Source organism: Micropterus dolomieu, linkage group LG11 (genome assembly GCF_021292245.1).
Source record: "Micropterus dolomieu isolate WLL.071019.BEF.003 ecotype Adirondacks linkage group LG11, ASM2129224v1, whole genome shotgun sequence".
NCBI lineage: Eukaryota > Metazoa > Chordata > Actinopteri > Centrarchiformes > Centrarchidae > Micropterus > Micropterus dolomieu.
The window spans coordinates 10041888-10063028 of record NC_060160.1 but is presented as its reverse complement, the minus strand read 5'-3'; the positions used below and the strand labels follow the sequence as shown (position 1 = coordinate 10063028).

The 21141-nt window shown below is 40.3% G+C and overlaps 2 protein-coding genes and 1 long non-coding RNA gene across 6 annotated transcripts in view; 2 read left to right on the top strand and 1 right to left on the bottom strand.

Moving 5' to 3' along the window:
* Window positions 1–14163, top strand: part of atr (ATR serine/threonine kinase) — a 25104-nt gene extending 10941 nt beyond the window's left edge. The window contains exons 24-48 of one of the 2 annotated variants that reach the window (XM_046061990.1): window positions 272–385; window positions 529–644; window positions 853–973; window positions 1438–1575; window positions 1663–1834; window positions 3722–3888; window positions 4680–4844; window positions 5126–5217; window positions 5452–5543; window positions 5672–5849; window positions 5981–6166; window positions 6279–6480; window positions 8120–8299; window positions 9148–9290; window positions 9432–9529; window positions 9729–9958; window positions 10263–10397; window positions 10951–11151; window positions 11357–11500; window positions 11939–12089; window positions 12196–12352; window positions 12573–12726; window positions 12902–13053; window positions 13401–13506; window positions 13648–14163. In XM_046061990.1, coding sequence (XP_045917946.1) covers window positions 272–385; window positions 529–644; window positions 853–973; window positions 1438–1575; window positions 1663–1834; window positions 3722–3888; window positions 4680–4844; window positions 5126–5217; window positions 5452–5543; window positions 5672–5849; window positions 5981–6166; window positions 6279–6480; window positions 8120–8299; window positions 9148–9290; window positions 9432–9529; window positions 9729–9958; window positions 10263–10397; window positions 10951–11151; window positions 11357–11500; window positions 11939–12089; window positions 12196–12352; window positions 12573–12726; window positions 12902–13053; window positions 13401–13506; window positions 13648–13821 — 3768 coding nt within the window. In that variant the 3' untranslated portion in view covers window positions 13822–14163. The remainder of the gene's footprint in view (window positions 1–271; window positions 386–528; window positions 645–852; window positions 974–1437; window positions 1576–1662; window positions 1835–3721; window positions 3889–4679; window positions 4845–5125; window positions 5218–5451; window positions 5544–5671; window positions 5850–5980; window positions 6167–6278; window positions 6481–8119; window positions 8300–9147; window positions 9291–9431; window positions 9530–9728; window positions 9959–10262; window positions 10398–10950; window positions 11152–11356; window positions 11501–11938; window positions 12090–12195; window positions 12353–12572; window positions 12727–12901; window positions 13054–13400; window positions 13507–13647) is intronic. The other variant, XM_046061991.1, reaches the window with a different exon arrangement.
* Window positions 10695–15358, bottom strand: LOC123978641. Its single transcript, XR_006827023.1, has 6 exons — window positions 14321–15358; window positions 13917–13959; window positions 13753–13815; window positions 12843–13015; window positions 12571–12748; window positions 10695–11138 (listed from the first exon to the last, which is right to left on the bottom strand). It is a non-coding gene; the product is annotated as an uncharacterized LOC123978641 (long non-coding RNA).
* LOC123978640 (endophilin-B1-like) lies at window positions 14853–21141 on the top strand. Of its 3 annotated transcripts, none has more exons than XM_046061993.1 (10): window positions 14853–15456; window positions 15717–15858; window positions 17097–17225; window positions 17442–17575; window positions 17766–17858; window positions 17997–18080; window positions 18178–18201; window positions 18448–18537; window positions 18828–18928; window positions 19352–21141. In XM_046061993.1, the coding sequence occupies exons 1-10, from the start codon at window positions 15400–15402 to the stop codon at window positions 20010–20012; spliced, it is 1515 nt and encodes a 504-aa protein (XP_045917949.1). In that variant the 5' UTR covers window positions 14853–15399; the 3' UTR covers window positions 20013–21141. The 3 variants fall into 3 exon arrangements, with proteins under 3 accessions (XP_045917949.1, XP_045917950.1, XP_045917951.1); XM_046061994.1 differs by lacking the exon at window positions 14853–15456 and adding an exon at window positions 15474–15577; XM_046061995.1 differs by lacking the exon at window positions 14853–15456 and adding an exon at window positions 15474–15577 and having other exon boundaries at window positions 15717–15885.

Genomic DNA, 21141 nt, shown 5'->3' with positions numbered 1-21141 from the left:
ACACAGTTAAATTACAAAAACACTTACAGGTGTGCTAAATAGACCCTATGCAGGTCATGTGACCAGTACAATCTGTTTTTTCTCATGATTATACATCTATAAAATCAACATCTTAGTCAAAGTATTATAATATAAACGGACAGAATGTGATAATTATCCAAACAGATCAACAAACATCACTATATATATATATATATATTAAACATACATCATCATTTTTATACTTCCATCCGTGCAGAGACATGAATGTGTTTATTTTCACTGTGAACAGAGTGGAGTTGATGATCCCAACTTCGCCTACGACCTGCTGACTGAACTGACCAGAACATTCCTGGCTTACGCTGATGACGTGAGGGCACAGGACTCTGCTGCTTATGCAATTCAGGTACACACACGTGCTGCACTCACACTTTTGCAAACAGTCACTTTGCCTATCCAACAGCTTATATGAGTGTGTGCGCCTTTCTGTCTCTGTCTTGGCTCATGTCTTGTCTCTAATATGTGTTGGTGCTGTCACGTGAACTGTAGGAGCTGCTGTCCATATTTGAGTGTCGTGAAGGTCGAACCGACTCGCCAGGGCGGCGCCTGTGGAGGAGATTCCCAGAGCAGATCCAAGAAATACTGGAACCACACCTCAACAGCAGGTATTCAACTTTACACACTCAGCCGTATAGCACATATACACTCTGATCTTGTCTTACAATGGTCTCACACCCAATTCAGGGGATCATAATCCCCAAGTGAAAGTTGTTGTTATTTTTTTTAATTATTTTTCCCACCTTCTAACCTGGCCTAACTCTGTAACCTGTTTTATTTACAATCCTCTCATCATTTCTCCCTCTCTATCTTCAGGTATAAGAGCAGTCAGAAGGATGTTAACTGGTCTAAACTGAAGAAGCCGGTGTACTTGAGTAAGAGAGGTAGCAAATTCTCTGATTGGTCAGCCACCTGGGCCGGATACCTCATCAGCAAGGTAATCTAATTTATTTCACTTTTGCAGAGCCAAACGGATCTCTTCAAATTTGTCATATACTTAGTACTTTGCGTTTTATAGGACTGATGCATTCTCTCTGTAGACCTATTTTCACAGTGGACATTTTGACTTTCCAAATGCAAGTTTAACTAATGTGATGACATTTTGAATATCACTATGGAGGTCAAAAATCTGCTGTGAGCAAGTCCGTTGACATGCAAAGGCATTACTTGCAAAGGTTTCAAGCACATTGAGACCAAACATGAACAAACACCAAAATTTTTGTATACTCAAGACAGTATAATTATGAATAATTACATTTCGGGCAAATAATATAACCATTTAAACGTGTTCAATTTTACATACTTTACGAAAGAGATGTTAAAAAAGCACATCACTTGTTTCTACGATGGCATAAACTTGTGTTTCAACTCGGCTTTAGGAACTGCTTCTATGTGTTTTAGGTGAGACATGAGCTGGCCAGCCGAGTGTTCACCTGCTGCAGTTTCATCATCAAACACGACTACAAGGTCACTATCTACCTGCTGCCTCATATTCTGCTCTACATGCTGCTGGGCTGCACACCTGCAGAGCAACAGGAGGTGAGGACACTTTTGCATCACTTGTATTTGTAAAAGAGCTGATACAGGATTTGGGGTGGAGGGCAATAATAACACAGCTCCTTCCAGGTAACGGAGGAAATGATGGCCGTGCTGACTGAAGGCGATGGACGAGGAGAGGGGGGTTGTCAGGAGACTGCTTCCAGCTTATCACAGCTCAGTATTCAGACTGTGTTCAGCATGTTGTCTCACCTCACACAGTGGAGCCGCCACATCCTCTACTCCAAACCCAAACACAACGGTTGGTGATGCATTCCCCGAACTTTCACCACAGTGTTGAAACAGATCAGTTAGAAGAAAAGAACATTAGTCAGGGATGTGATTTTTACGGATTAATTCAGTTGCCCATTCCACACCTGCGCAGTCTGTACCACAGTCGCTCTCGCGCATCAGTGGTACGTAACGTGTTGGGCAGTAATACTGTAATATTACTTTTCCCAGTAAAGAATAGTGTGACGGATTACTATTTACAAAAACAGTTATGTTATTATAGTTACTAATCATGTTAAGGCTGCCCTACTGAACGCACCATCCCTGACTTGAATGCGCGACCGCGCTGCAGCTCAGCGGCACCGGACCTTATCAGCTGTTAGCCAAAAAGCTAAAGGAAGACAGGAGGACAGGGAGGAGAGGTATTCCATTATTGTGTCACAGTCTAAGATGCAAAGAACATTGTCGTCCGATGTAAACTTTGTGCGACCAGCAAAAAGCTTTTAACCGCGAAAATTCCACATTGACTTAGGCTAATTGAAGCATCAGCTAAAGCAGCACAGCAACATGAAACTCAGAAAGAAACTCGTTATATCACCCAGTAATAAGTAGGCTAGAGTAGCTAATATTACTTTTTTAAGCAGTAGCCTATATGCTAAGTGACTAGGTAATAGCTATATTATTTCTGAGTAACTTGCCCAACACTGAGTTGACAATAAGGACCAGATAAATTGGGTATGTTTTGATTATTGGTTGTGATAGGCTTTGTCTAATGTTTACTTTGACGTTGTTGTGGATTGATCAATCATATAGCCTACATACACTTTGCTGTATGAACGGTTGCCTTTCTCTTTATGTCCTTATGTTAAAGGTTTTGGCAAGTTATAAATTAATTTCTTGTGAATGGTTTTTACGGGGTTAATATAAGGCCTTTTCAGACGTCTTTGACCCGCGGGGTCGCTCTGCGCTCCTCGTCGACAGACAGGCAAACAAACGCTCCGCGAGGTAACCATAGCAACGGCTTCTGGGTAACTGGCGCGATCCCATGAAACTGGCGTGGTCGTTCTCGTCTCACGCACACGCCAGCCCACTGCCAGAGTTGAAATGTGAAAACTTTCTCCTACAGTTTATTGACAAAGACTGATCTGAGTTTCCTGAATAATATAACTGTTTCTTTAACAGTTAGGCCACCAGGTCTTAAACAGGCAGTGACCTTTGCTGCTGTCTCTTATTCATTAAAAATAATCTATTAACTTCTACTGAAATAATTTGAAAATTAGTAGTTATATTATTTAGTTATAGAATCAATTATTTCATGTTGCATGTTGCACATTTAACTGTTGAAGCTTGGTAAAAAAAAAAATGAATACAAAATAATTATTATAGAGAGGTGGCGATGGTGCAGTGGATTAGACACTTGTCTTTGATTCCCACTGCAACACATCGACCAAATAAGTTGTTGTCATGGGTCCTGCTATACCATCCATGTTATAATAGAGCCGTGGCCAGTTTTATCGGGGTGTGGGGCATTCTCAGTATATTTTCCTGCTTTTTTGCCCTTTGCCAATCTCATGCATGATTAGTTTATTGAAGTTCTTGACGCCCTTTTTTGTAGATTTATATGGTCAGTGGCAATAGAATCTGAATTTCGCCTCAGATTAGACAAAAACATACTTTATCTCTTTTGCTTCATATCTTCAGTATTATTACAAGAGATCTGAGACTTTTAAAAGACGTTTAAAGGTTGAATCACCTGTAAGTGACAACAGAACAGACAATTATTTACAAGAAAATATTGTTCAGAAATATTTACACATTACGTTCAGTGAGCTGATGCATGTTGCATGTATCCTTGTTGTTCTCTAACCTGCATTATTGACTATCGAGCAAAGTGAAAAACTAAAATGTTTTGTTGCAGAGAGTGGGGAGTATCAGCGTGTGGTGGCCTTCCTGAAGGGTATTCCACAGGACGTTCTGGCAAAAGCCTCGCTACGATCGAAAGCGTACACTCGTGCCCTCATGCACTTTGAAGCATACATCTTGGAAAACAAAGAGAACATCCTGGACCATCTCACCTTTCTGCAGGTCCGTTAACAGTCAGTGGAATATATTTCTTTGCTAAAGTGTGCTCATTTCTTCTGCTTTTAGATTGAAATAAAAAAAACAAGTTGCTTGGGGACATCTTGGTTGTTACCAACATATTTTGATGTCTTACAGAATTACAGTTATTTAGTACAGTTATAGAGTTTTTAGAGCCAGCAAAAATTATTTGAAAAAGGTAAAATAAACAATCAAAACATGTGATTTGTAAAAGAATCTAAAATAGGCTACCTCATCTTACCTTGCTCATTCGTGTGCTTTCATGTGTTTGAGTATACAGATGAACATTGACTCATTACGTGCTGTGATGCAAATCTAGCATTTCTGCGACTGGATAAAACCCTATTTAAGAGTGTGGAGTAAGGATAAGGATACTTAATCAATCACCTCATTACATCTGCTTTACACATTTAGCTCATCGTTGTAGTGAATAATAATTTGTCAGTAAGTTTAACAGAAGTACGGTTAAGGGAAGGGGTTGAACTATAAGGCTGAAATCATAATCAAAATATTAAAAAGAATATTTTCTGATTATAATTTACAATATGGCAAATGAAAGAAAAAATCATATAAATTAATCATACTAGTGTATCATGGGTATGTATAATATCACCCCAAACAACAGCAATGTGTAGAACAATAAAATAAGACAGTAAGAAGGCCATATCATCAAATGTGATGCTGAAAATCAATAAACAATAATACAAATGATCTCCTAGCCCTTGTTAAGAGTAAGTTGCAGCTCTCTGAACTTTTTTTATGATTGGCTGTTGCAGACACTGTACGCTGCGATGCATGAGCCTGATGGAGTGAGGGGGGTCAATGCCCTGAGGAGGGAGGAGCCATCACTACGGGAACAGATACTGGAGCATGAGAGCATTGGCCTGCTCCGAGACGCAACTGCCTGCTATGACCGGGCCATACAGCTGGAGTCAGACCAGGTACACACACACACACACACATACAGCTTCATATGGGAGCTTACACCATCATCATAAAACATGTGAAAACTTCTCTAATTACTGTTAAACAGTACCATGTTTTAGTGTCTTGCTAATTCTGCCTTTTAGTTTTGACTTTTTTGGTGCAATGTACAAACAAAGAAAACTATGTTTAACTAATCAATACAAGCTCTTATACTAAGATGAAAGAAGAGTGTGTTGTTTGTTTCACTGCTGTATCTCTCTGTAATTCTCATTTACGTTGTCCCTTTCATGTATAGATTGGTCACTATCATGGGGTGATGACCTCTATGCTCGGCCTGGGACAGCTGTCAACAGTCATCACTCAGGTCAATGGAGTACTGGCAAACAAGTGAGACACACACATTATAACCCATCATTCTCACTAAAGGTGCTTTCTGATTTAAGATAAATCCACTTCAGCTGTAGGTGGTGAAGAAATATAGTTTTTATTTTCAAGTTAATCTTGTGACTTGATTTCTTCATGCTTTCTTAACTAATGCACTGTTGTGTTGTTTTACTTGGAGCACATGTAAGTCAGTTAAGGTCCACTGAAAAAAGCTATACTGTACATGGACACATTTAGGCACCAGTGGAAGTCGGAGCTGAACACCTACAGGGTGGAGGCAGCATGGAAACTCGGAAAATGGGACCTGCTGGAAGATTATTTGAGTTCAGGTAATAAAATATACAGATGATCTTCAACCACTGGTGGCACTATATGGCAGCAATAGATATCTACATTTAAAAAAAATCTAATTCAGAGAAGTTTTGAATTAAGTTTTGCACTACCGTTGTGTCTCCAGACCGTCAGTCCAGTACCTGGGGTGTGCGGCTTGGCCAGTTACTGCTGTCAGCTAAGAAGCAAGACTCTGAGGCTTTCTATGAGAAGCTGAAGCTGGTGAGGAAGGAACAGGTTGTCCCTCTGTCTGCAGCCAGTTATGAGTGTGGAACCTACCAGAGAGGCTATGAGTACATCGTCAGGTATGTGTGTGTCAGTTTATTCTTTGAATCAGTTATGTTTTCTATGGTTTTTTTTAATAGTTGATTTCTATTTGTTAGTAGCAATAACTTGTAAATCCAAAATCTTTGTGCGTATGTGTGTGTTTGTTTAGGCTCCACATGCTCAGCGAGTTGGAGCACTCTTTTACCGAACTGCAGAAACAGAGGGAATGCTCGGCCCCCAGCCTCAGCCAGCTGCCTCCTCATTGGTCAGATCGATTGGAGATGACCCAGAATTCCTTTAGGGCCAAGGAGCCAATCCTGGCCCTCCGTCGTGCCTTGTTAAGCCTGGGACCCCAGTAAGGATGTAGAAACATCTGCATGCAAACAGGCGCACTTCATATCATATTTCTCTGTGTGGGCTGCTGATTAAGATGTTAATCTGAACAAAATATGTGTAACTTTTCCAAGTCCTGGCCACGTCACAAATCAGGCCTTCCGTGTGCTCTGCAGGCCTATGAGCAAGGAGCTGGTAGGGGAGTGCTGGCTGCAAAGTGCCCGGGTAGCCAGAAAAGCAGGACACCACCAGACCGCCTTTAATGCACTTCTGAACGCTGAGAACACGCACCTGGCCGAGCTGGTTACAGAGAAGGCCAAGTGGCTTTTTTCCAAGGTAAAACCATCATTTAAATTTAACTAATGTATAGTATGACTAAGAATTTCTTGAAGAATTGTATGTAATATATTCATGCTGTTCAAGTGTGTGGTTTTGCCTGATGTGATCAGTAGCACTACATATTTTGGATCTGTAAATTGTAGTACTAAAACTTCTTAAAGCACAATATCAGTGTCTCGCTGACCCTGTTTTGTGCCTGCATTACTGCTACAACTCTTACTAAAAGGTATATTAGTGTCAGTTAATGCATTTCGGAAAAAATCAGGGCCGGTATTTATCAAGCTTCTCAAAGTGCCATTTTAGTCTTAAGTGCTGAGAATTCATGAAATTTACTCCTACTTTTAAACTTAAGAATAAAAGTTATCAAATTTCTCAAAGCTAAGAATCACTCTTACTCTCCCAGTTATTTAAGACAGCTCAACAGGTCTCTCAAGTAGGGCTTGTGATGGCATTGTGGAGACAGAGACATGCGGAGAGGAGAGGATGAATTCTGACGACGCGCAGTTAATAAGACGGGGTCGGACTGCGCGGGCATAAACTTTGTCAGTGAGTTGGTGAGGGACGTCATCTTACCACTGACTTTACGCAGTAATACGTTTTCAGTTAAATTGAAGGTGGTGAAGAAGCTTTGTTTATTTGCCACAGGACAAACGCAGCAATGCTGATTATTTTGGCCCCTCACAACCATCAATAAGCCGAATAGTCAATGAAACAATTGCACTTACAGCTCCACACATTGTCACACGTTTCATCGACTTCTCAACAACACCCCCCATAATCCGACAGAAGCAAACCAATGCCAATAGCTGGCAATACAGGAGCACTAGGCGGCTGTGGCTCAGGAGGTAGAGCGGGTTGGCTGTTAATCGGTTCAATCACCGACTCCTCCAGGCTGCATGTCGAAGTATCCTTGGGCAAGATACTGAACCCCAAATTGCCTCTGCTGGCTGTTCTACCAGGGTATGAATGTGTGTGAATGTTAGTTTCTGTTTGAGCACTTAGGCTCAGTGAATGAATGTGTGTGAATGGTGAATGCAGATGTAGTGTAAAAGCGCTTTGAGTGTTCGAAAAGACTGGAAAGGCGCTATACAAGTACGGAACATTTACATTTAATGGCGCTCATATAAAGATAGACTTTTTTTATCTTTCATTTATTAATGTGTTATTTATGTGATATAGGCCTATATCAAAATTTATTATCTTGAAAATTGTTTTTTGTTAAATGTGTGTTGAATATAAACTCCTCTTAGGAATTTCACCATTCAATGTGAATTTATCTGAGAATATTCTTAAAGAAGGAAATCTATTTAATGATTGGTCCTTGGCGACATCGTCATCCAAAATCCTGTTTGCGGTACAGCAAAGTGTCGTAAATCAGCACTAAGACTGACACTTAAGATTTAGTCCTACACTTCACTCAAATTAGGACTATGATGCTTGATAACTAACTTTTAAGCACAGCTTTGAGCCAAGAATTATTTTACTCTTAAGTCAGTTCTTAGCATTGTTCTTATGAGTAAATCTGAGAAGCTTGATAAATACGGGCCCAGATTACAAAATCAGATTTTCATACACAGTGTGCACACAAACACACAAAACAACACCAATAAAAGCTTCTGTGTTGGTCTGTCATCAGGGCGATGTACACCAGGCCCTGATCGTCCTGCAGAAGGGCGTGGCCCAGTGTTTCCCTGATGATCAGCTGCTGACAGACCCTCGCATCCTGCAGACCAAAGGGAAGGCCATGCTGCTGGTGGGACGCTTCATGGAGGAGACGGCCAACTTCGAGTCAAATGCCATCATGAAGGCATACAAGGTAACAGCCATGGTATTTGTAGAAGGACTGAACTGCTATGCAGGAAGTTAATGGCTTTGATTAAACACTATCAATGAGTTTGCAAATTATATTAACTCATTAACAAACTGGACATCATTAATATGAATGCTTCACGTAGAGCTTTCGAGATGCACTTGACAATTTTTTGGACACTGTATGGGCAATAATGCAAATATTGCAAGCCACCACACATGTACCTTTTATATTCGTCAAATATTTTGATTGGGTTCATAGCAGACATTTCCTATTCCAGCTTTGAAATTGTGAGGATATGTTGCTTCTTTGTCTTACTTGATAAGTAAACAACATTGTTTTGGCTATCTTTACAAAACTTTTGTTTGTAAAGTTTTTTTGTTATGTCTTACATAGCATTGTTTAATGACGCTACCGGCCGAGTAGATCATAGCATCAGCATACAGAGTGAGAACACAATGCATAACGAACACCAAAATCTGCAGAATCCCTCTTGGTCCACAATGTTTTTCTCTAAGCTATCCCATTGTGTCTATGGTCTTTCCCTACATGGTCATCTTTAAGTGGCCTAAATCTGAGCAGCCAATCTGCTGGATGTTTAGACGCTGATGTCTTATCTAAGAAGGCTGGAGGATACATGCATGACATTCTAAATGAAAGTCAGTCTGTACACATACAAGACTCAAGAAAACCCTGTTATCTGCTAGGCTTGAGCCTGAACAACAGTGTCTCCTTATATCCTCGCCTGTTACACGAATTAAGCCCCGACAATGGGCATATTTCACACTTTTCTAAAGACATTTTATAGACCAATTAAGTGAAGGAAATAATTTTAATTAATTTGATTTTTTTAGGATGTCACCAACCTTCTGCCTGAGTGGGAAGATGGAAACTTCTACCTGGCCAAGTACTATGACAAAGTGATGCCAATGGTGACTGATAACAAGCTGGAGAAACAGGGGAACCTCATCCGATACATTGTCACATACTTCGGAAAGTAAGTTATTGTTATTACTGCTGATTGCCTGCCTTTCACTCTATGACAAAGATTCAAAAAGACTGTTATAACAAACTTTAGTCCACCGTAGACTCATTAGTTTTGTCATCAACCATATCATTGTGGTTGTTTTCCTCTCAGAGCCTTGCAGTTTGGAAACCAGTACATCTATCAGGCCATGCCTCGCATGTTGTCTCTCTGGCTGGATTTTGGAGCCAAAGTATGCGAGTGTGAGAAAGGTGGGTGCCTAGAAGTGACTGGAAGTGTAAAATAAATAAACATACAGCGCAAGAAAATACTTCCAGTGTCTGGCTAACTCACTAGCAGTTCCACCACTTTATGCCTATTTACTTTTAGCTTTTTATAAGCTGTTGACAGTGGTGACAGAAAAAACATGTAAACACATTTAAATACTATCTACAAATCCCTCCACTACAGCTGGGCGAGCAGACAGACAGATGCGACTGGAGCTGGGGAAAATCAATACGGCGGTGAGCGAGCACTGTGAAAACTTGGCACCGTACCAGTTCCTGACTGCCTTCTCCCAGCTCATCTCCAGGGTGTGTCACTCCAGTGACGAGGTCTTCACCGTCCTCATGACCATCGTAGCCAAAGTGTTCCTGGCTTACCCCCAACAGGCCATGTGGCTAATGACTGCTGTCTCTAAGGTAGGTGTGTATGTATGGTTGTCACCTTGATAATTATCAGGGCCTTATGTACTGCATCGTTGCAGATTAAAGGCATGGTCGAGAAACCCCTAAAGCTTGTTTGTTTGAACGAGTGCATATTTCCACACATTTCCTTAACTATAATTTTTGTAATTTAATGGATCAGTTCCCTTTACAAACATTACAGTCCCTTATACAATATTTTTTCTGGTTGAATGACCAGATTTTTTAGCACAAACTCAGAAGACTGTTATATTGCTTTTATAAAAAGTGTTGTTTGGCGTTTGTTTTTGTTTTTTTTCAGTCATCCTACCCAATGCGTATGAATCGCTGTAATCAGATCCTTAAGAAAGCCATCAGTCTTAAACAGTCTCTGGAGAAATTCATTGGAGATGCCAACAGACTGACTGACAAGCTGCTGGAGCTCTGCAACAAACCGGTACACAGACACACATACACAAGTATTATATTTTACATGAAATTAAAATGGAATGTACACATCCAAACTTTGGTTATTGAAGCCTTATAAATGTTATGTACACAATAGTATGTGAATTCTTAATCTTAAAAATACACATTTTTTTAAACTAAAGATTATTGTCAATATGGATTACTATATGTTAGTGTACGTTCATTCTAAAAGTAGGAGAGCACATGTACATATTATGTACACATTTGTATTGCATAGCAATACGTTTTAAGGTACTATTCCCTTGATAAAAGCATGTTGTTTGATAATTAGTTTCAATGAAGTGTGGAGCCACAACATAAAATATAGTTGTCCACGTAATTCAAAAGCTCCCTATAAAATCTTGAAACCCTTTAATAGTGAATCTGGACCACCACATTTTATTGGTAGGCATGATTAGATCAGATCAAAACATTTATTGATCCCCTTCAGGTGCTTGCAGTAGCCAGTAAAAGAGGGACACATAAAAAGAAAATAAATAAAGGCAGCATCAGATACATGTTTGATTGAATGTGTCTTTCAGGTGGATGGTAACAGCACCACGCTCAGTATGAGCGTTCATTTCAAGCAGCTAAAACGCCTGGTGGAAGAGCCGACCTTCAGCCAGATCCTGATCCCACTGCAGTCGGTCCTCATCCCTACGCTGCCCTCTACTGGCGGGGCAAACACACAGCATGACGCCTTCCCTGGACACTGGGCATACCTGGATTGCTTTGAAGACAATGTAAGGGAAAGGAATGAGTGCGCTGATTCTTGTTGTCAGCCTTTTTCATAGGAAGGTGCCTAAGATTACATTATTGTTTTGTCTACAAAGACATTTTTCAGGCAAAGAGCAGTCATACGGCAACATGATAGAAAATCTGTGATGATCATAAAAATCACCTTGAAATGGCATATGCGTCATAAACTTAACATGTGCGTGTATGTAGGTGGAGATCTTGGCCTCCTTACAGAAGCCAAAAAAGATAAGTCTGAAGGGTTCAGATGGGCGGAGCTACACCATGATGTGTAAACCTAAAGATGACCTGAGGAAGGACTGCAGACTCATGGAGTTCAACTGCCTCATCAACAAGGTGTGTGATATTGTCCAACTCCTCAGAGGTTTTATATTTTGTGAGTTAATTTCTCCCTCGAATTGTACTTACTACCAGCTTATTAAATTTGGGAGTGTGGTCGTATTTTTTGCTTTATTGCACCATTAAAGATTATCATATAGATGTGAAATCCACAGAGATAAAATTTATTATAGGACTGTTGTGTGGATCACATTAGATTGTACAATTGTACCTTATAAATTGGTATATCTGTGTACTGTACTTGTGCAAAATGTGGTACTGCACTCTAAAGAAGGTATGGAACAAGCAGTAGTGTGTGTGTGTGTGTGTGTGTGTGTGTGTGTGTGTGTGTGTGTGTGTGTGTGTGTGTGTGTGTGTGTGTGTGTGTGTGTGTGTGTGTGTGTGTGTGTGTGTGTGTGTGTGTGTGTGTGTGTGTGTGTGTGTGTGTGTGTGTAGTGCCTACGTAAAGATGCTGAGTCAAGACGGAGGGAGCTACATATCCGAACTTACGCCGTGATTCCCCTCAACGAGGAGTGCGGCATCATTGAATGGGTCAACAACACTGCCGGACTTCGACACATTCTAACCAAGCTTTACAAGGAGAGAGGTATCTTCCCACATAAAGCCTATAAATAGAGGTGGGGATAAACAAACTTTAAGCTTAAGCAATGTGATGAAAAAATTTCATTTGGTTATATTTGTGTGTGTTCTAGGTATCTACCTATCAGGTAAAGAGCTCAGGAAACTTATTCTACCAAAGACAGCTCCCTTTGAGGAGAAGCTACGAATCCACAAGGAGGTGCTTTGTGCTCGACACGTCCCTGTCTTCCACGAGTGGTTCCTTCAGACCTTCCCTGACCCCACATCATGGTATGACCCCGCCCAACACCACTCCTGTAATTACATTTAAGAGGACCACCGTTTTGTTGTGTGTCCGTGTATGTTACTACAGATGAGAGGAAAGTCAGGAGTTTTTGGATGGTTATAAATTTGAAAAGGGCACAGTTCAGGTCTAGAGTTCCATCAAGGATCAGATTAAAATCAGGGAAACATTTTCACAAGGAATACCAAGTATTGTTTATGTTTACAGGTACAGCAGTCGCTCTGCGTACTGCCGCTCCACTGCTGTGATGTCCATGGTGGGCTACATCCTGGGTCTGGGAGATCGTCACGGAGAAAACATCCTCTTTGACTCTTTCACTGGGGAATGTGTTCATGTCGACTTCAACTGCCTCTTCAACAAGGTTTGTGTTTGTCTCAAATTGTCTTAAAATATAAATGAATTAGGAGTCATTTTATATTATAAATCCTCCAATAGAAATTATGAAATAGTTTTTATATATGTTTTTTTATTGACTACGTTTCACGTCTCCCTTTTCGCCGGATTTCTCTTGTTCTCCTTCTTTCCCTATTCACTAGGGGGAGACATTTGATGTGCCTGAGGTGGTTCCCTTCCGTCTGACCCAGAATATGGTCCACGCCATGGGTCCGATGGGCACCGAGGGTCTCTTCAGACAGGCCTGTGAGGTCACCCTGAGACTCATGAGAGACCAGAGAGAACCACTCATGAGGTACACACACATAAATACTTTATGATTATCGAATGATCTTGTAAAACTTTAATATATACATAATCTGAGCATACACCTACAGTGGGGTACATAAATAAAACAATGCTTAAAAAACACTGGGAGTAAGGCAAGAAGCATAAATTAACTAGCTCAGTTTAAGTACAGGTCCATATTGAAATGAATGGATTTGTAATATTCTTGACACTTACTGAAACGTGATTATAAATTTGATGACGATGCTCACTGGTAAATTCATTATGTGTTTTTTCTCTGTCACAAATTTACATAGTAATTATCTTTTAAAGGGTTTCCAAGTTCCAATTTCTGTTTCTAATTTTCCCTCCAAGTGTGCTTAAGACCTTCCTTCATGACCCACTGGTGGAGTGGAGCAAGCAAGCCAAAGGACTTTGTAAAGCTCAGGCCAACGAGACAGGAGAGATAGTTAATGAAAAGGTGTGTATTTCTTGGCCTTGCTTCTGGATTATGCTTACACGCATTTAGAGCAGTGTGTATTTGTAATATAAACTATAAATGTCACATTTTTTGTATAGCTATTACTGTATTGTCTAATCTTTCCCCCTCCTTTTCTGCCAGGCTAAAACTCACGTGTGTGACATCGATCAGCGTCTGCAGGGTGTAATAAAGAGCAGAAATAAAGTGTTGGGTCTGCCTCTGTCTATAGAGGGACACGTCCATTACCTCATACAGGAAGCCACAGACGACAAACTGCTTTGTCAGATGTATCTGGGCTGGGGGCCATACCTGTGAAACATGCACTTAAGTTGTTTTTTTTAAATGAGAGGAACGCATTTTGAAGTCTATTCTGGAGAATATAAGATACTTTGCCGTGATAAAATACTTACACAAACAACCTTAAGTGTCCTGATGTGGCTCCAAGTCAAACTGCTAACAGGTTCAAAGAAATATATGCACATAAAGTAGTAATAACAACACAAAAACTTTTCCTACACTCATGACTGTTTGTTGAAAATCTCTTTCTAATGCCATTTTTTTGTTCTAGTAATTCCATCATTGTTTACAGTTTTCTAAAAACAAATGATATTGGTTGCATTCCTGTACATTCTCTTGTAATAAAGTATGTTTTGCATATTTGATTTTGTAGGTAATTACATCTGTAAGTAGTGACTCTTCTGATCTCTTAACCCTCTTTAGATTCTCTTTAGCAATCAGATTGTTTTAATCCCCTGTGTGTGTGCGTGCAGCGCGTGTCTGTCCTCTTGCACATATAATGGTCCAATAAGCTCACCTTTTTCACAGGAGCACCAATGAGAGCAAAGTGTTTGGTCATAAAACTTTTAAGAGGCTGGGGTGAGGTCGTGTGTGAAGTAAGTGATGTGGAATTTTATTTAAGCAAGCTAGAGCTTTGTTGTCAAGTCATGAGTTCAGACTCTCAAAAGGTCACTGTATTTTTTATCATTACTTTTCTCGTTTTTTTCAATGCATGGCTGCTGTTTCAGCTTGCTCTAGGCTAGAAGACTAAAACTAATGCGTGCTTCAATTCGAAGAGGTGCTTTCCAATCCAGCACTGGACAGACGCCTATTTTGAAGAAATCATTGAGTGAATTACATTATGCAGCATAGCAAGATTATCTTTGCACGAGTGTGCTGGAGTTTCTATCTGGGAAAACAACATGCGAATGTGCGATAATCAACCTGTGGGCTATCGACGCTCCCTTTACTGTGTCCCTGAGTGGCGTAGGCACGTAGAGATTATGCTTTTATTCTGAAGATTGCAGCCGGAAGTGTAGGGTATTCTTATTTCTATATCGTTAAGAGTCCAGACAGCTTAACAATGCTTATACGTTCAGCTTTGACACAGATACGTTAGTTAACTTAAATGTGCTGGTATTTGAAATTATTATGATCGTTACACACCGCGGTGAAGCTAGCGTGAAGCAGCAAATTAAAAGTCCTATAAGAAAGCGGAGAAAACGGTAACGTAACTCTTACACAATGTTAGGGTACTGAAAGACAGCCAGCCGTTAACGTTACGGCCAAATCGAGGTTGTAAACCAGCTGTAAGCGCAGTCAATTTGTCAGGAGCAGGCAGCATGGCTGGAGGTTAAACGGTCAACAACACAAGCAGGTGCTTCCACTGGCGTCGTCTTCATGTGTTCGGCTGGTCGGTGTTAACGAACAGTAATCTGGCTAACGGAGAGTTGTTAACGTCAGCGTTTGAGGCCATGGCGAAGTCAGTTGTCTGTTTTTGGCCACTGTGTTTTTATAGCTGGCGCTAGCTCAGTCCTGCCGTTAACGGCGGCACTGGCTGGACCTTCGCGTTCGGTTGGACCACCGAGGACTGCGCGCGACCTTGGGGACGTTGTCATGGATTTGACGCGATTGGCTGTGGATGCTGGTCAGTTCATCAACCGGGCTGTTCAGGTAAAAGGGAAAAAAAACAGACACCAGAAAAACAAAGACTTTTACTCAAAATTTTTAACCTTTAGAATTTGCTCACAGTATTCGTTTGTAAATAAACTGCTTGTGGTCCGGAGACGTTCAGGTAAATGACAGTGTTATGACACCGTGTAAAACCTTAGTACGTTAATACAATGATAACATAAAAATGCGTCGTGGTTAGTTCATCAAATCTTTGTTTTTAAGGGGTGTAAATTGGCTTATGTTCTGTAATTCCGCTCCAGTACACGGGGGAGAGTCTTGGCCAGGCAGACAAGACAGAGTTGGACCCTGGGCTGGAGGACCTCCTGGCCCAGGCAGACGCCACCAAAACCTGGACAGACAGGATAATCTCTCAGACTGAGGTTTTATTGCAGCCCAACCCCGGTGAGAGACCGTAAATTGTTTGTTTGTGTAAGTTGTATGCAGGTCCTGAAAGTCTTATGTCTTGAATTCAGCTGAACACACAAGACCTTTATTTATGAAGCCTTGATTTCATAGCTACTTTATAAAATGTGTTTTTCTCAGAATTAGTTGATGTCATTGCAAGTCATTGCACTGAGCTCTAGCTAATATACAGTACATCCCTGATGTAGGGTATAGGCAAAAATCCTGTTTTACCAAAGTCCCTGTCTGTGGGGAGAAACAATCTAACTTTACCAGTATTTATGTATCTAAGTAAATAAAGGCAATGGTGGGGTTGTGATTTCAATAAGAATGCATATCAACTTTTTACAAACAAAATATTTATAATTGCACATTTAGTATGTTGCACTGTACATATAAATGATTAACTAGCCAAACATTTTGTCCTGATAAACACACCATCTTTATGTTTGCACCAAACCACAACCAGCTGCACTGTCACCATCAAGGGGGTACATGCTTTTATGGTCAATATAAAACCACTGAATAATGAATACTTTACCTCTGGGATCCAGTATTTCAGCTTTGTTTGCCCTCGTGCAATAAATACGTCTCCTGTGTGCTCTTCTGTTTGCTTTGACTGTAATGACCTGTTCAGATGAATAGGGATGTTTTGTTTTGTTTTTTTTCCCTGTTTGAAACCTCAGCTAATGGAATTATGAGTTGATGTGGTCTGTAATATATAAAGTAAAGTGATCGTTCAGCTACCAGAAATGGTCTCATACGTTTATTCCTCAATGATATATTTGCAGATCATGTTTTCTCTATTAACAGAGGGCTTTTAGTAGCTTTTGGAGAATCAGTTTTGTTTACCTTAGGTATGCTTCATGGGCTTATGGCAAGAACCAGCAGTTAGCAAGAAGCTGCCAACTCTTGTTTTCAGTGCTTGTCCTAGTAGAACACATTATTAAATATATGCAGGAGGTATCATAGCCTAGTTTAGTGATATATTAATGGCTTGTGTTAACTCTTCAGTCCTTCTGAATCTGTAGTATACTGACACCTGTTTTTGACACCCATCCTAAGGTTAAACAGTGTTTTGTGGCGTATTTATTTGTGCGCTCAGGTCACACAGTAAGAGGTTACTTGTATTAGCCCAATGGTATCTCCTGAATAAAAAATATCACAATGACTTCAATGGCTTTTTATTAAAAGAAACACTTTAAACTGAATTGAACTCTCTGATCTATGATGAACAGGAGCACGGTTAGAGGACCGGCTGTATGAGCATCTGGATTGGAGCGCCCCACCTCGACTTCGAGCACATGAGGTACTGGGAGACCAAATGATCCAGGCAGGGCTGGAGATGGGGTGCAACACACCCTATGGTGAGTACATATTAATATGGATAATGTTTATCTCAATAATATGGTTTAAATCATATCAGAAAATACTTAGCAATGTTGGGTAACAACTGCAATTTAAAAGAAGGGGAAAATATATGCATTCTCAGATCTCGTTAGCATTTTTGTTTCTTTAACATGGACGTCTTGAAATGTTGTCAATGCAGATACTTTCTAGACAGCAGTATGTTTTGTGTTCAGGAACGGCACTGCTCAGGTGTGGAGAGGCTCAGAAGCAGTTTGGCGAAACAGAGAGGAAGTTTGTCCAAAGCACCAACATCCACTTTCTCACCCCTCTGAGGAGTTTCACTGAGGGGGAATACAGAGCCATACAGGTAACACACTCATGAACACATACACACACCCATCACCATTATGTTTGTGGCACTTAATTGTACGTTTTGGATGTCACGTTCTACATAATTGATCTCTTTCTTTGTTCTTTTGTTAATGCTCAGCGTATTGTTTATGTATTGTTTGTATATATAACATGGTTTTCGTGTGTGTGTGTGTGTGTGTTCATAGGATGAGCGCAAGATGTTGGTGAATAAGCGTTTGGACTTGGACATAGCTAATACCAGACTGAGGAGAGCCCACGAGGCTGACCAAGAGGCCAGAGTGAGTTGTCACTTAGAAAACATCACCTTCAATACATTTATCATACCTGGATCAATCCAAAATCTTTATTTCTATCATACAGTCGATTTAATTATCTTCCTAATTCTACCCTCATGCTTTCTCCTGTCTCTTTGTCAGAACCTGAATGCAAACCCGCTGGACGTCGACTACTTGTCTCATGTTTCCTACATGTTCAGCTTCCTGCGTGTTAAATGGCTAAAGGTCAGTGTTGCTAAAGGACACTGATAGGCACATCTGAACTTGCTGCTTGGTCATTGAGTAAGTCATTTGCCCTCCTCTGTCTTTCTCATCCAATCAGATGTGGGCTCAGGAAATCTCTCAGGTGAGTTAATGTTTATCTTTGCATGCACACATGATCTTCATACTGTAATAGAGGGAGACTATTTTGACACTGCCAGCAGTTATGGAATTTAGTATTGTCCTGTTATTTAATATATTCTATTGTTTAGTTCATTTAGACTTTAGGAATTTGGATTTTGCTAATAGGACATTTTGAGAAAACAAAAGCTGGACATAATTAAAAGAGATAATGAAGTGTGTGTGTGTGTGTGTGTGTGTGTGTGTGTAGGCGGAGATGGAGCTGAGGATTTGTCAGAGTCTGTTTGACCGACAGTCAGAAATTACAAGACGAGTTGCAGAAGGAATCAGCAACACTCACGTATGTGCACACATAGAAAGATAGAATATAATATTCTGTTATGTGTCTCAACCTTGGTAATTGTGTGGATCCTTTTACTGCTAGGTTGTTGCAACATTTGTAACATAAACAATATACACATACACACATCACCCTTGTCTGTTTTAGAAGATATAGATACATTCTGTAGTTTGTTATTAAATATCTTCTGAACTAAAAATAATCCAGAGGGTTTTTTTTTTGTGCTAACTTCATATTGTTTTATGTGTCTTGTGTTGTTTTTTGTTTTGTTTTTGTGTTTGTTTTTCCAGACCAACCACATGCGGAGCCTGACTGACTTTGTTGAGACTCAGGCCTGTTACTTCGACCAGTGCAACCAACATGCTCAGGAGCTTCAGAAACAGCTGGCCAGGTCTGTATGTCTGGACACCTAATGAAAACGTCTTAATAGAATTAAAATAATTTATGGAAGGGATTGCTTCTGTATGCTATTTGAATTGGGTTTTCTCCAAGCGGCAACCTCCAGGGCCGAAGAATTATCAGAAAAGCTTCAGTAAGTTTTCATTACAGGCTTTTTTTTATTTGTTAGCTCAGGAAAAAAGTAAAATGGTTTAAAACTTTAATTTTTTTTTTAGAAACTGTAAATTCAGATGCTGAATACCTCTCTAAAATGCATGTAGTAAAATTCCAAGCTAAAAACCCAGTTGGCGAAAGATCTGTTCTTTACCACAAAGATGTATTTGTAGGAGCCAGGACATCTGGCTATTGAGAATCATTTTTAAAGCAAATAAATTTTTTCACATCAACGTCATTATGATTTTGTTTCTCCTTGCAGCATTCCAACAGTCCTCTGCTCCAATAACTGGCAGTCAGCAATTAATAATGCAGTTCATCAGCCATCGACAAGCAACCTTATAGGCAATGAGCCCATTGGCTCAAATCGAGTCTCTCCAATTCCCATATTTGTCCACCAACTTCCAGAATTCGACCAGGACTTATGGACTGCAAATCCACCTCCCAGAACTGAGAAAACAACAGATTCCTCTTTATCCACGGCACCACATAATCAGACAAATAACAACAATAACACCTTCTTTACTGATGTTCAGGCAACCAACCACCGTTCAGCGGTCAATCAAGCATTAAATTCAGACAGTCACCTAACAGATCAGATCTCAGCACTCAGCAGAACAGCCAGCACACTAACCAACAGAGCAACAGCTGCATTAACCAATGATGCACATAGTCTGACAACAACAACAACAGCAGCAGCAGCTTCCCTGCCTTCTGAACTCAGTGGAACCTCAAACCAGTCTCAGACAGCAAATTTAGTCGCTAGTGAGACCATAACAACTGATAACATGGCTACTGAGACTGTGACCACCAATGGCATGGCTCCTGAGCCCCAAATAACCAATGGCATGGCTCCTGAGCCCCAAACAACCAATGAAACTGCAAGCGAGCTGCCCGCCAATAATAGAGAAGATGTCCAGTAGTCATAGACAACTAATTTCTGGCAGCTGATTTAGACCAGTGGTAATTGGCATTGTTGACCCGAGAATATACAGGCTATTAGAAAGGAACAGATACAAAATCATTTTAACATGTAATATGTTTTAAAAAACCATTAATTAATCCCATAGGTAAGATAATGTGAAGTGGCTGCAAAAGTGCTTCTTTTTCTAAATGTGATATAGTGCCACAACAATTTTATCCCTTAGCCATATTCAGATATTATTCATGTTGTATGAAACCAATGTCTGTTGACTGTCAGTCTTCTCTTGTGGCAATGGATGTAATTAATGTCTACTCTGTAATATTCCCTAGTCTCTGACTGGGAGATGAGTTCTGACTGACTGTCAGTGTATATTTGTTGCGTGCGATTGTGAAAAGTTCTTTTCAGATTTGTGCCAATTGTATGTGTGTACATGTGTTTGTTGAAAACATCAATTCAGGTGTGAGTGTCCATATCTGTTAGTGACCCATGTCCACTTATGTTTAGTTTCCCCCCATCTTGTGACATATTAAAAGTGGGGTGTGTTCACATGTATGTGACTCTGCCGCCTCATGACTCATGTTATCACAAGTTGAGGTCATTTTCCATATGAAACATGTTACTTAAGTGTGTTGGGAAGTCCAGAGAGGTGACAAAACACCAAGCTGAATAGGACCTTTATGCTGTAGCGTTGTGCAAAATACGTTTCCTCATACATACTGTGGGCGTTTTCCCCTACACACAGTCAAATCACATTCACATTTACCTCCTTAAAGCCCCCACTAGGTGAAATGGGTAGAAGTTTCCATGTCCAGATACTACTACTACTACTACTCTACTGTGGTGTGGGTCCAATCTGGGGACCCTGGATGGAAACACACACATTTATAGCAATGGCCCTACTGATGTAATCACCCACCATCTCTGCTCTACGCTTGTGTCCCAATACGTAAAGATGTGTGTGTATGGATAGCTACAGTTTTCACAATTGTAGTTGCTGCCAGTTTTAAACTGCGTGTATGTGCAGTCATAATTCAGTCAGATGTTGAACATTGAGCTGATGTCGGGCGTTTTCACATGATTCATGTGAAGACGTGGAAATAAATATGCAAACACTGATGTCATGTCAA